We start from the raw sequence: 15,407 nt of genomic DNA, 5'->3' as shown, positions 1-15,407 counted from the left end.
ATAGGAGGAAGTTTTATTTAATAATGACTGCAAAATGTTTTGTAGTGCATTTAGTGATGGATTTTAAACAGTTTTTAAGTTACAAGGCTGTTGTTAAATAAATCAGACACTGATGGCACGGCAGTCGATTTCTCCTTTCAGTATCTCTCTGCATGAGATGATTTTGTGCTGCTGAGGGGCCATTTGAAATATTTCAAAGGGGGACGCATTACTGAGAACCACTGCTGTTCTGCATACATCTTTGCTTCTTTTGCTCCAACCTATCAGCTGCTGTCAAAAGTACACATTGCCTTTGCCGTTTACCTGTGCATATTGGCATGTTCCCACTCCACGTGCCGTTCTGGGTGCACATCCGCACAGGTGACCCGTCCTCCTCCATCCTGTATCCAGGCTGACACTGGAAGGAAATGTTCTGGCTGATGGTGAAGTCTTCTCCGTAGCGCAGGCCGTTAGCTGGCACCCCCGGATCCCCGCAGTTTATCACTGTGCAGGAGAACAAGAGGGGTCGGAGTGTACTTAATGGGACCGAGACGGAGATTACTTTACAGGTCGTGTTGTGTCACCGGATAATAGGAACTTTAATTTGCGCATTACTCCTTTATCTATGTTCTTTTGTACAGGTAATTCAAATGTTATAGAGGTGGAGGGAAAAAAAAGGCAGAGGAGACAGAAGTAAAGATATCACACATTGGCGGTACGAGAGAGCAGGTAAGATAGTGGACAAAGAACGCAACGAATTATACTTCTTGTCAGTCAAATCAATCTGCTGCTTTATGTTTGCCCCAGAAATGACCTGTTGATAAGTACTGGCCAGGATGGCAAAGTTCAAGATTCAGCCTTAAACCGCAAGATGACTTTTATTTTCAAGAATCCTTGCTTAAAAATAGTATAATCCTGCACAATGTGCTGGATTACAAGTGAGGCTCGCGGTGCTTATTTCTACCTGTATAAATAGACAGAAGATAGTGAATCCCTGACTGGCCGGTGGGATGCCTTCACATTTTTATGGGCTTTATTTCTCCTGAATGAACCAACAGTGATATTAAAAATGGCTGAGGGTGTCCTGGGAGTCCTTTAAGCAGTATTAGGATTCCCCAGGCTGTACTTTTTAAGGCACTGTCCTTCATAGTCTAATAGGCAGTTTAAATGCTTTTACACCCACACCAGATACTGTCATGCCTGTTAATAGATGTAGTGTAATCTACTGTAAAAGCCATTTCCTTTAGGTCAGGTATTCTAAAAAAACTTTTTTCTCCTTTCAGGAGCCAATTTTAAAGAATTTGGGTTTCTCAGCATTTTTGCTTCTTTGTCCCCTCCTGTTGGATTTTCTCAGACTTCTTTCTTTGCATAAGGGCATTACAGATATAGTCGAACAGAATAGTATGAAACTCTTCATGTGGAACTCTATTTATAAATGAAGTTCACCTATAGACACAATGCATTAATCTACAAAGACTTTTGGGGAGATTCGTTAACTGTGATTTGTTCCTGCTTCCAATCGCACAACTTAAAAATATAGACACACACTGATATGTGTAGCAGCTATTTTTACATACGTGGCATTTTGTGTGTGTGTGCACTTCACTACAGAGCTATTCACATTTGAGTCTAATGGCAGTTGCATTTAAATTATAATGTGAACAACAACCCCACAGAAAACAACTGCAGTGAGACTGCAGCCTTTGGTGTCGCATTCATCTTTACATACAAGTCAACTGTGCAGCACTGATTAACACTTGTTCAAGTCTTGTCTCGTATTTTATATGTGAACAGAACGGTATATTTTATGGTTATTTACTCGTGTGCAATTTTACACGGGAGTTCAAAAAAAGCAAATTAGCTAAAGTAAACAACCATCAAGATTATTCATGCTACTCTGTAGCACAAGCATAACGATCTCAGGCTCATTTAATTAGCCAGACCCTATAGTGTTGAAGAATAATTAGAAAGTGGGCGAATAAGAGTGTCACACAAAGGTGGACAGGAAAAGTTACAATCTCGCATCAGAAAGTTGGTGATATTTATAGGCTGACGCTACTGCGGAACAAGAAATTATTACACAACTGCACTTTAGTCTAGAAGTTCAAGATCAACCTTATAGAGGTACAGCAATAACACCGAGTAGAAAAAAACATTTGCTTACAGGTCATCACGTATTTTTCAGATATCTATGATAAAGTCCGAGGAAGTGACATACTGGTACAGTTGGGCTGTACTCCCGACCAGGTCCCATTGGCCTGACACAGCCTGGTGGTGGCGCCAGTGAGCAGATAGCCATCCATGCAGGAGTAGATGACAGAGTGCGAAAATGTTGTCCCGTCCAAACGAAACACTCTGCCATTGCTGGGGGTGCCAGGGTTACCACACTGGACAGCTGGAGAGATGAGGGAGGGAGGGAGGGAGAGAGGGAGAGAGGGAGAGAGGGAGAGAGGGAGAGAGGGAGAGAGAGAGAGAGAGAGAGAGAGAGAGAGAGAGAGAGAGAGAGAGAGAGAGAGAGAGAGAGAGAGAGGAGAAGCCTTGTGGATCCCAAAGAGTTTCATCTCTGTGACAGTGGCTATTTAAGAAGTCACGGGTGGCCCTGTAACTGAATCAGTGTCAAGGTGCAGCTGGGAAAAGACGGGCCCAGATCAAGTGTAAATATCATCCTACGTTTACAGAAGGGCTGTGTGCCGGACCAAGTCCCGTTAGGGAAGCACATCCTCTCTGAAGAGCCGATCAACTCGTAGCCCTCGGAGCAGGTGAAGTACACCTTGGAACGAATCCTGAAATCAGTTTGTTCCCGTGAGCCATGAGATGGGATGCCAGGATCGCCACAAGAGCCTGTGGTGTCACCTACAGACAGAGAAACAAAACACGAGACTAAGACACTCAGAGCTTTGTCAGTATTTCATAATTACAATCCACATAGCTGCATAGCAACTTGACTTCATTATTTGTATTGGCAAGCATTGGAAAGTCATCAGGGAAACTAAAAACTGACATTCATAGTTGTATATAAGTTTAAGAGGTTTCTTGCAAATAGCAGACTGCACACATATGTTAACGATGAGCAGCGGTATGTTTTACTTAAGTGTGTGTGTGTGTGTGTGTGTGTGTGCGTGTGTGTGTGTGTGTGCGTGTGTGTCTGTGTGTATGTGTGTCTAATCCTCACTCTGCCCTTGTACAGCAGCCTGGTCAGCAAATACTATGTGACAGACCGAGTACACTCCTGGGAACACACACACTCACTTTCACACATAAAAACACACTGTGTCACACAAAAGCCGCCTCTACTAATGTCAGACATGTCCGGTCGGCAGCATTAATGGCCTGAAATATGCTTTGGGTTATGTGTGGGTATGATTCATGCTGCCACCCAATTAATTTCTCTTCATTTTGGAAACCAAAATTGAATTTTAACAGCATTTGTTTCCATTGTTGATCCTTGATGAGAGGTGTCCAAGAATACTTTGTGTAATGATAAACAGCTACCTTAATAAAAGAAATAAATAAAAATTCATCTGAAATGTTTTTTTGTGGTTTCCCCTCATACTTTTGACAAATAATCTAATTTCACATTGGCTGTTTGTACAATACCACAAATATCTAGGGGCTTGCTGCCAAATTGAGCTTATACACAGGAAAGACACAACACATAATGACATAACATCTTTTGTTACGCCTCAGGATTTCAGACTGTGCTTCTCAGATGTAAATAAATAATAATTTTCAGCACTGAGTCATCGTTATTTGTCTTTGAGAGATCAGACATGTGAGGAAAAATGAAGGATTTTTCTTCCTGAATATTGGAAACACACACACACACACACACACACACACACACACACACACACACACACACACACACACACACACACACACACACACACACACACACACACACACACACACACACACACACACACACACACACACACACACACACACACACACACACACTATGAGTTTCTCAGTCCAACAAATTTAACCATCAATTTATCTTCCACTTCTTAATTGTGAACAGAAACTGAGGACCTTTTTTTCTGCATTGATCAAACAAACAAACAAGGCAGTACATGCTGTTCGGAGGCATCTCAGGATTCTCATAGGGACGCTAAACTAACTGTAAATAAATTCCTTCTGCATACACCTACAACAAATTTAAGTGGAAATTATTTCATTTCTCGACGGCAAGAACTAAGGCCTTAATATGGGCCTAGTGAGGTGATCAAGTGTCTACTTGTACATGTCTTTATTTATGTTTGAAAAATGTAATCAGCCACAACCAGACACTCAAATATTTTTTTTTCTACAGGACGTGATTTGAGTCTAGGCCTGAAACTCCCATAAATAATCGTATAGAGATTTTTGTCTTAGGGTCTGGACACAGGGACACTTGTGCTGTCTATGTTCATTATGTGCATTTTCTTCTCTAAGCCTCTGAATTATCATAAACAACGTTGCATAATTTATGAGCCATCATAGCGCTGACTCACAAAGGAAGTGTTACTATGACGGGCTGAACTCTTATCTCTGTGGGGCCCTGCTGCGGACCTGCCAGGTAAAAACTATGAATCACTTCTTCTTAAACTATTACCCTTCCTCACCCTGCGTCACTCCCCCCTCCAGGCAATCGCTGTAAATAACAATGTATTCTTAGTCAACTCATCTGGAATGTGTTTTAAAGTATTTGTTATATAAGCGGCAGCTGGGAGCCCCTCAGTCTGGAGAGCCATAATCATGCCCCCAGCAAGCCAACTGAGAACCATATAACTTAGATAGTTTGTTTATACGTGATGGAAGGTACGGAGGCTTCCTGTCTGCAGAGAAAATCCAGCTCAATAAGCACAGAGGTATATATACACAAGGAATCCTACAGGGGCGAAATATGCTGGTGCAAAGCACTTCACAGAACAATTAGTGTCGTCGTGCATCTCCACTGTGCAGTCATATTACAACCACTTCATCACAGAGTGAAAATAGAGCAACAAAAATGCACAAGTAATTAAAATACTAAAGTGTCTAAATGTATTCATTTGACGAACCAATGGTCGTTTAAAAATTACGTTAGAGGATCCCTCACAGATGAAATGGGATAAGAAGAACAGAACTGTACATGGTTAAGCGTCCGGGATGAAGGTGAATGTGAGGGCAGGACCAGGCTCTGCTCCAGAGCCCTCTTAACAGACAGACCCTGATTTATTCTCTTTTCATGTGCCCGCCCTCCCCTCTATATGTTCACCCACCCTTCTAATTATCCCTCTGACTTTGGTGTAAGAGGTTCGAGAAAAAAAGAAAAAAAAGTGTGCCTGCAGGATGTACAGGCATGAAGCACTCCACACTCCAGTGAGTCTACATGTTTGAGATGTCTCGCTTTTCATCTGCAACCAACTATCTATCCATCCCTCCATCTGATAGGGAGGACATTAAAGTCTGTATATTCAATAGAGGTTAAAATGGTTACCAGAGCAGAAGGGCATGGGGGCACTCCACATCCCATTGAGCTGACAAGTCCGGGATGATTCTCCTTTCAGCTGTCTTCCACCCAGACAAGAGTATCGAACCGTTGAACCGAATGTAAACTTATCTCCGCTCAGCACACCGTTAGGAGGAGAGCCAGGATGACCACAGTCCACGACTGGAGATCCAGAGAGAAAGAGAAAGAGAAGAGAAATGAGGAAAGACAGACAGCTTTGGGAGCTTTGCTGCAGTGACTGCTGTCAGAAACAAAAATATTTGAGGATAAGGACTAGAAAGCAGAACCACGGCAGAGACATTAAATATCACATGAGAAGTGATGAAACGAAACAACAACAAAAAAGATCTGTACCAAAAAAATATCTCTGGAAGACTTTGAGAGTAAAAAAATCAAAGGAGGAAGACACCAACCTATACACTCAGGTAGCGGTTTGTCCCACTGTCCGGTTGGCTGACAGCTCAGGACAGGTGATCCAAACAGGTAATAACCAGGGTTACAATCATAGAAAACCACCGTGCCAAAGGTAAAGTTGCCGTGCTCTATTTTACTCTGCCGGATGGAGTTGGCTGGGATGCCTGGATCGGAGCAGTTGACCACTATACACAGAGAGACACAGAGACGGACACACACGTATGCAAAGAGAGATAGCACAGGATGTGTTATTTGGCATGAACCAGAGAGGGTTAATTCTCTATTCCCTCTCCTTTTTTAAGCGTTTGGCTTAAGAACATAGCGAAGAAAGAACCGGTGATCTGAGCTGCTGTTTAAAGGGGTAAATGCAGAAAATGGCAAGCGGTGATCAGGTGAAGCAGGGTTTTTCTGGATCCAACACTCAAGCAGTGCTATGGCTCATTATGATCATGCTCCATTTTTAATTATAATCAATTCTCTGGCACTCCGTCCTGCAAACTGGCTGAATGCCGATAGCTGGTGTACAAACCTCGAGAAGCAAAGCTGCTCCCGCTGCTGTGTGATTGTTATTTGAACAATCTGAGTTTGAGATTTACGTCTCACTGAAAACAATTTTCTGTTCTTGAGGCTGGAGCCAGGGGAGGGTTAGAGGGATGTGGAGTATTAAATCTACCTCCAAACTTCATCAAACAAATGCATCATAAACAAGCAATTAAACTTTTCAGCTGAGGTATAAATATGTTTTCGAGTTTTAATGGCAGAATTGTTTCACTTGAACAAAGTTAGAGGTAGAATCGAGGCTGGATGCAAATGGCGGGGCTAAAGGAGGAATGCTGCTTCAGGGAAAGGTAAATAAAGATAGGCGTGAGGTGGTATCAAAAGTCAGGGAGAAATAAGGTTAGGGGTGAATACACTTAACTTTTCTCCCCACCTTTACACGTTGGGGGCGGGTGGCTCCACTGGCGGTTGGCCTGGCATTGAGCACGTGCGGGCCCCTCCATTTCATAACCCCGATTACAAATGAAGCTGACCACGTCGTTCAGGTTGAAGCCATTTCCCACCGTGCGACCATATATGGGACTTCCTGGGTGACCGCAACTGATTGCTAAAGGAAAAGAGTGAATCATGTATAAATAACGGTACACAAGGTAATATTATATTACTTTCATTTTGAAACTACTTCCGACTTTGCATAAAAACTTGGTGTACTTCGACACATAAGGTTACTTAAAATTAACTCACTGGATAAGTTGCAACATAACATACAAAAATAAAACAAAGTTGATACTTTTAAAAATGTTGCATAAACTCCTGAATACAGCATGAATGTTGCAGTCTTTTTTATGAACACACACCTATACTAAGACAGTTGCAATACAATTGACAATACTTGACCAAAAAAAACCCCCTACAATTATTTGTCAAAAATACATCAAGTAAAAAGGAGATCACAGACAAAGGAGAATCAAAACAACAACCTGGATAAAATGAGGCACACTGAAGGTTTGCTGAAAGTAACTGTAGATGTTAAAATACATTTCCAGTTAGAAACCCTACGCTTCGTGACAGCAATCCCCCCAACACCAGCTTTAGAAATCTGTCACATCTTTGTATGGACTTAATTGACTATCAGACTTTGTGCCTTGAACAATCAGACCGCTCAATAATTGTTAATGTACGTCATTCACCTTTTCATGTCCCCCCTGACTTTAGTGTGTGTAGCCAACTCGCTGTTAATTTGACAAGCAGTGTCAGAGAAGCAAACTCGCATGAAAACACCTAATGAATTATTTCCGATGCCTATGAGACCATTTTGCCCTGGAAAGTTTGGCACATTTTTTGAGCATGTTCAGTACTGAAGCCACATCTTTGCAAGGCCTTGTGACTCACGAGAAAAACATCAGAATTCTTGAGATATAGTTTGGAAAAGGCCATTTTTATGGAGCCCTGTGATATTAAAGCATAAGCAAGTTTGCTTCATTAGAATAGACCTGGGCACAAAAATATATGTACTTTGATATTTTAAGATGAGAAAAACAGTTTTAAGCTATGCACTAATTCATGTGGCGTGTAGCTGTGATTGCTGTCATTTTCATGGTGTCTTTTGTTTTGACAAATAATGATAAGAAAAGCAATGCTTTAGATAGTGGCTAAAATGAAAGATTGCCTTGTGGCATCTTGTCACAATCATGAAGCTACACTACTACATTTTGTTTACTTGTTAAGCATGATTCAGATACAAGAATAATTCAAATATATTAGAGAGGCATACGTACATCCATCTGTCTACTGTGCCTAGAAGACATGATATCTAATCAACATACTGCTGAAGAACCTTTTCGAGTCATGATTTTGGTGTTCCCGTGTCTTAAGTGAGTGCTGCTTAAGATGAAATACAGTGAACCGCTGATATGAATTACATCTTTTTCGTGAATGATTTCAATAAGCCAACCTTCATTTCTTGAAATTATCTAATTGTATATCATGCTATCTTTAAAAAAATTAAATGAAGCCACAGTATAAAGTAGTTGCATATGTCTTTAATCGTGTTGGCGAGAAAAGCACAATTTGGACCAAATATCTCAGCCTTTCCCGCAGCTATTCATAAATATTCATTACAGTGTCAGATCACTAAGACCCCATAGTTGCTTTCCCAATTTAGGGTAATAATTTTGGAAATATTAGGTCTTGTCATCCTCTGTGGTGGTGCCGAGTGTCCTTTGCTTACCGCTGTGAGTCACAATTATTCATCCTATTAACTTCCTCCCGTGAGCAGACCCTGACTCACCTGCCTCTCCAACTTCCACTTTTAACCTTTTATCAGGCATGTGGTCATACTTTATAGTTTCTTTAAGTTTATGATTTGTGATCATCTTTGTGTTTTCTGAAGACAGAAAGACAAAAGAGTGAACGTCTGAAAACATCCTTCAATGACACCTTGAGGTTAAAACTTTCCATTTGTATGACAATGACCACAATATAAAGGGATGCATAAATCAGATATGACAAGAGAAGTAAAAGGAGAGAACATACCAAAGTAATGGGACTTTAAAAGTGTTTGAATCCTGATGATTTTCACAATATGACATATAATAGCTATTTTAAATACAGAGAGCCTAATTTCTACTCAAAACTGAAAATGAAAATAAACGTCTTGCTGGGAAAAAGCTTCCCCTCCGTGACCCCAAGGAAGATCTCTGGCATGCCCTATGTGAAGCACACTGATGTGATGGAGACCAGGGAAGACAAGAAGCAGTAGAAAAAGAACTTGATCAGTGGGAATCGCAAGTTTGTTTGCGTATCCGAGACGCAAATTTATCTGACACCGTCAGCATGCCCTGGAGCTTCGCTCACAACGTTGCATGGAATGCGCGTGTTCACACATGCACTTCATCCCAGACTCATCATTCTGTGTTTGCGTCTCTAAACAAGAGGCTCTCATCTCCATAATTACAGTATAATTTGGCTGTAAAATGATTTCCCCCAATAACTCCTGCATGAATAACCCTAATAAAAAACAGCATAGCACAGAAAGACTCCCAGATATGCAGGATGATATACACATACACATACACACAAAACTGCCTATAAACTTCCCGTGCAGAGCATTCATCTTTGTTTTACTCAAATACAAAACAAACAAAAAAAACCAAAACCAAAACAAAACTCCTCCACAAATGCAAACCCTACAACACCACCTCTGTCTTTTGAACATAGTCCCAATTTAGTGAACAAATGGGCTGTCTCTTCTGGGAAAAGAGGGCCGTAATTGGCTTCATCATCACCACCACAACCCTGCCTGTGTGCTGCCTGAAAACGTTGAAGACGCTAACAGCCAGTGACCAATTTTAGAAGATTTTCACAGTAGCTTGGACATGTCAGAGCCTTCTGTTTTATCCTCAAGCACAGCTGTTTATCTCATTCAGACCATACTGACAGTTTTGGCCCTATGGCCCTTTATTTATAAGATTGCTGGAGTGAAACTATGGATCCTCGGGACTTTGGGTGAATACATTTGGATGGGTGCATTTCTCAAACACAAATCACATGTCAGCAATTGTCAGGGAAAAAAAAAAACACTCAACATTTTTTTTTATCATTAGTTATTTCATTTTCTTTTTAATTTGGACTTTGCTATCCTTGAGTAAAACTGGAGTGGTTTAGAAACTCCCTCGGCACAGAATTTGGTGCTGTGCTCGTACCGTAGCGCGACATCTATCACCACTTCTGCTCATGAATATTCAAGAGTATTTTTAGATTCACGCCAACTCTCACACCAAAAGAACTCAAAGTCTTACCAAGTCTTTTTTGTTCAGTTACCCGGTATATTTATTTGGATTTTGGACATGCTACATCATTTTTTATATCTGCCAAATGAATAAAGTCAGAACTGTCTTGATTTTGAGATGCAGAGTACATAATACTAATACTAATACTACTCCTACTACTACTACTACTACTAATAATAATAATAAGACTATTTGATAGGTGACATTACATTGAGCGTCAAGAAATATTCTAGCTGGCTACCACACAAAATTTTGCATTAACAACATCAACTGGAGTGTTTGTATCACATCACCAAAAAATAAAGTATTTTTCAGACTGGTGAGGAAAGAAAATACTTAAAGTGAGTTGCGTTTTCAGGATTTTAAATTATGCCTGAGTTTTGTCTTGTTTATACAGAATATTTAATAGATTTAATTGTGTAGTTGTGTACATCCATTTTGTTTGAGGCTAGCAAGGGAATGAATAACAATACATCCCAAGCCTTGTCCCCCAGGGAGACATTTTTTCTTCAAAAAATATTAACAGCACAGATGATCACAAGCACAACATCTTCAATCAAATATAGTAAAACAAGGACTTCTCTTTAGCTGGTGCGGGATGCCTTAAACCAGTGAGATTTGATGAAATAGCTGTTTCCGAATAAATAAAATTGAGAAATCTGAGAGCAAATTCATCCAATTAACCATCTTCAATATTGTCTTACAAATCTGTACATGCAGGTTTCTGAATCACAATCTTTTCTTTTATCCGACAAGAGAAAGACGCTGTTAAGTCGATTTGAGTTTTTTCTGGTAAAACCCACAGCTGTTTAGAACACTTGGTGAATTCTGCTATACTTAATGTGTGCAGTGACACGATGTCCACAGCCTTGAACATCAAGTTGAGCAATGAAAGTCATTGGAGACTTACCATTGTGGATTTTCTTTTAACTTTTTCTCAGTTAGAAATGCAGTTTGCAGAAACTATTTCATATCGAATAATCAAATACACCCACGGAACATGAACAAACTTCTCAAAAAATTGCTTTCGGTAGGTCTGTGATGAAGTGTTTCCTTTGTCGTCACACAACAACAACAACGTGACTGTGGCTGCTTTTTCTTCTGAAAAGCTGTACAAAACCTCATCATATCCAATGCTCCACTGCTGATTTTGTTATTCTCCATCGACTGAATCTACCTGGCACAGCTTTTGTTCATCACCATCAATATGTTTTTATTCTATTTACAAAGCAGTTCAACTTCAATTCAAAGTTTTCCATCAATAAAAACCTTGTTAAACCTGAACTAATGGATTTCATTGCATTGCGCTTGAGACAGCTGTGAAGTTGTAGAGGTGCATTTGAAGAATCAAACTTACTTCACAGCTAGAAAAACCATTTGCTTGTGTTGGCTTGGCTTTCAGTCGCTCTACGTTCATTCTCCATCAACATTGAAGTAATGCAGCGCAGTGGATCCTGGCTTGTCAAAACTTAAACCTCTCTCCTTGCTATGCCTCCCGAAGTGATTTATAAGATGCATGATATTGATTCTTCAACTTCAAGGATGAGATGCTGAGGTCTTTATCAAACCTTACTCCCAAATTGTCTCCGTTTGACTTCAATTTGTCATTCTTGTTGATGCTAAGTAATTATAAATACATCTTTTTGAGGAAATAACTTTCTATATATATATATATAATCATTAATTCTGTCTATTATCAGCAGACATAACATACAGAGTTTTGTGTTTTGCTCACATATGCAAATGGGAAGTTGTCCAGACCACTGGTTGTCCTGGAGGCAGATTCGAACTGATGATCCAATCAGTCGGTAGCCGGGCAGACACTGGTACACCACCGTGTCACGGTAGCCATAGTTTTCCCCAATCACCTGACCGTTCACAATGCCCTCGGGGATGCCGCAGTGGCCAGCTGAAAATTCGAGATAAAGACCCAAAAATTTAAATCAAGAACTTCTACGGCTACACACACACACACACACACACACACACACACACACACACACACACACACACACACACACACACACACACACACACACACACACACACACACACACACACACACACACACACACACACACACACACACACACACACACACACACACACTTGTATCAGAAGCTAATTGGTGATTTCAAATTAGCATGAGTGTGACACTACACCCGGAATCAGGCTTTCAGCCTGTTAGACCAGACTAATAGTTTAGAATTAATAGCAGATTAATAACATTACTGGTTACGATATAACAACAAGCTCATTTGGTTTGTTGCAAGGACGTGTTGAAATATTCTATATGTGTACAAAGAGGGAGGTTTGCGACATTCTCAGCGTTATCACTGCGGGGTTTCACACGTGATTCAGAGCAAACACACACAGGGAAACATCAAAGTGGGTTTTCTGCCACAAATTGGATCACCACTCAATTTTGATGAAGGTTCAGGTGGTCAGTAGACATGAAAACATTTTCACATCTGGGTTACCACTTCGTCCGACATTTTTACCTCTCGAATGAAGACACGATGCTTTTAAGAAATCAGCACTTGGTGAGAGTTTAACAAACTGGGTTCAGGAGTCTCTGGACTCCCTGATCCGGCTCACTCATGGAGACATGACTGACATTTCAAAATGGATTTCATGTGTCAAAAAAAGAATGTGCATTTCCTGGTCTGGACGATTTTGGATTGAATACCGATTTTACTCTTCCGAGTAAACAAAGAAAAAGCACTATTTCTTAGGTGTCAGCAAAGGCTAACAATTTAAAGGCTGCCGGGAAAAATCGGAAGAGAGGAAAAAAGGTTTGCCACATATCACATTGTATTTGGGATGCTGCACAGAAGTTTTTTTTTGGGTCACACATTTTAAAGTCTTTATTATGTTGGAGACAGCTTTGTGTTGAAAAGATGGAGCCAGTTTGGACCTGTACAAGAAAATCTTATTTCAAGTTTCATAAATGATTGTGAAGAAAATATATTTCAAGGCTATATTTAGGTTGTTTTTGTAGGCTTGTAGATGTTTGAATTTCTCAGATCAAAGGGTTTATGTCAAAGGGTTTATATGCCATAACACTGAAATAACTGAATAAATAACAAAAAAACAAAAAACAAAAAAAAAACATGTACAGTGAAGTTAGTTCAGTGTTGGAGGAGAAAAATAAAGATTATTGAATGAAAATGCTGCTTTTAGCAGTTTTTAGGCCTCTATTTAACATTCTTTTGACAGAATTATGCTTTCTCATCAGTTTCGGTTAAGTTTTTATTGAAATCTTCCTTTAAAAAAAAAAAAAAAGCATTTCATATTCTCCTTCAGCCTCTGAAGTATTCTGGGAAGCGCTGTTTTTACAGAGGCTTCCTGGAGAAGTGACAGCACCGTGTCATAACATCTGGTACCTCTGGCTGACACCGTGACAGTAGAAAGCTACTGTCTCTCTCTGTGGATATTTATTTATATATAGAAGAAAATTCAGAATGAATTGAGCGAGTGTGCAGGAGACGCTTGTTGGTGAGGTGGCCGAGGTCAGAGGGAAGCAGCTGCTCAGATGGACAAGAGGTGCAGGGCACACACCTTCCCTCATTAGAGTGACGTGAAAAATCTCATCTGTCCATCTCCTCCTCCAACAGGGCAATTTCCCCGTGTGTGTTTGTGGTGCACGCTGCCAATCCTGAACCTTAAACTTGACTTTCTACAGTAGTGTAGAAACTGGTAATCGTATTCCTGAGTGCAACAGCAGATCTGTATCTGTACATACCTAAACATCGTGTTTCTGTTCCGCTCCAGAGACCAGATGACAGGCACTCCCTGACAGCTGACCCCACGAGCATGAATCCGCCGTCGCAGGTAAAGATGGCCGTAGCACCAAATGTCGTCTGAGTTCCAATCTTCTTCCCGTTGGGTGGAGACGGCAGCTCACCGCATGAGATGACTGAGACACATGGTCAGACACAAGCAATTTAAAAATGGCTGTGCACTTGGTTTAGTGCAAAGTTAATTCACACAGCTGTTAGAGCTCATTAGTTTCAGTGACAAATGCTAGCGGTCCTGTGAAGCACTTTATTAGGCAAATCTGGTGCCAATATTGTGCTCCCACTTTCTTTAATAGAAAAGCCTGGTGAGGATAAAAACTGTAAATTCCCAAAGGTCAAAAAATGACTTAAGAAAAAGTAAGAATAATTCCAAAAATCAATGAATAACTCTAAGAAGGAAGAAAATAGTAAAGCTGATTTCACAAGTTAATGGACATTACATCATCACAGGTTTTAGATCAGGGGTGGGCAATTAATTTTCCCAAGGTGCCACATGAAACACCAGAGTTGCTGTGGAGGGCAGAACCATTAGTTGACATCAGTTCTGCTCAATATGAATGTATTTCTCAAAGGAAAGCAGCAGGTTACATGATTTGATCAGCTACTGATGCAGCTCTGCTTCAGAATGTCTGTGTCGTGTCTGGCGATGATTAATCAAACTTTAATCCTTGAACACAGTGACGAAAATAAGCTCACTGCTTCACCTTTGATTCCAGTAAATAAGTACTTAAATGTCCACATCCTGGTAAAGACTTTGACATAAATCATCCATTTTGTTTTATAATGAGCATATAATGCTGCAGGGTAATGGCTGTTAGCTCTGAAAGCTAAAGCGCCTCCAAACACAACCAGTACAAACTTGTATTGGCTGCAAAGTACAAACAAACATTTCCGTCAGAGTCTATGTGTTTGACCACCATACAATGTCCAAGATACCCACCTTGGCAGTGTGGTCTCTCGTTCCTCCAGCTCCACACCCCGTTAGGTAAGCACTCGATGTGGGCGGGGCCGAGTCTGTAGTATCCTGGATCGCAGGTGAACACGATGCGAGTTCTGTACTCGTAGTGAGAGCCGTTGACAATCCTCCATCGGCCGTGTTCCAGGGAAAACGATCCAATGCTGGGACAGACGACCACTACAGAGACAGATGGAGAGATCTGCTTACATCTGGAAAAATTAGACGTGAAGAAGGACCATCCAAGACCATGCCAGAGTAAGTAGCTGTCTCAGAGTGGGGCCAAGTCACACTACCTCACTGATGCAGAATAATGACACAATTTAAATTAAAAGAAATGCTTGCCTCGAGGGACAATTATGTTACTTTGAAAGCTATTATTGTTATATAATTATTTTGAATTGGAAGAGTCTGCTTGTTACATCCATAGACGTTTATATCTGAGACTGTGGAGTCAGATGAGATAGTGACACTCCAGCGTTGCAGTTCCTCAA

At 40.6% G+C, this 15,407-nt stretch overlaps 1 protein-coding gene across 1 annotated transcript in view; it reads right to left on the bottom strand.

Moving 5' to 3' along the window:
* Positions 1–15,407, bottom strand: part of csmd3b (CUB and Sushi multiple domains 3b) — a gene marked incomplete at both ends in the record, with an annotated part of 464,348 nt that overhangs the window by 16,571 nt on the left and 432,370 nt on the right. Inside the window, 9 exons of the mRNA XM_080515545.1 lie at positions 304–483; positions 2,198–2,374; positions 2,650–2,832; positions 5,444–5,617; positions 5,869–6,054; positions 6,801–6,974; positions 11,894–12,067; positions 13,904–14,077; positions 14,899–15,093. Of these exons, the coding sequence (XP_080371671.1) occupies positions 304–483; positions 2,198–2,374; positions 2,650–2,832; positions 5,444–5,617; positions 5,869–6,054; positions 6,801–6,974; positions 11,894–12,067; positions 13,904–14,077; positions 14,899–15,093 (1,617 nt within the window). The remainder of the gene's footprint in view (positions 1–303; positions 484–2,197; positions 2,375–2,649; positions 2,833–5,443; positions 5,618–5,868; positions 6,055–6,800; positions 6,975–11,893; positions 12,068–13,903; positions 14,078–14,898; positions 15,094–15,407) is intronic.

The sequence above is a fragment of the Blennius ocellaris genome (genome assembly GCF_963422515.1).
Source record: "Blennius ocellaris genome assembly, chromosome: 20".
NCBI classification, from domain to species: Eukaryota; Metazoa; Chordata; class Actinopteri; order Blenniiformes; family Blenniidae; genus Blennius; species Blennius ocellaris.
Note: the sequence above shows the minus strand (reverse complement) of the source record. Positions and strands in the feature narration are given on the sequence as shown.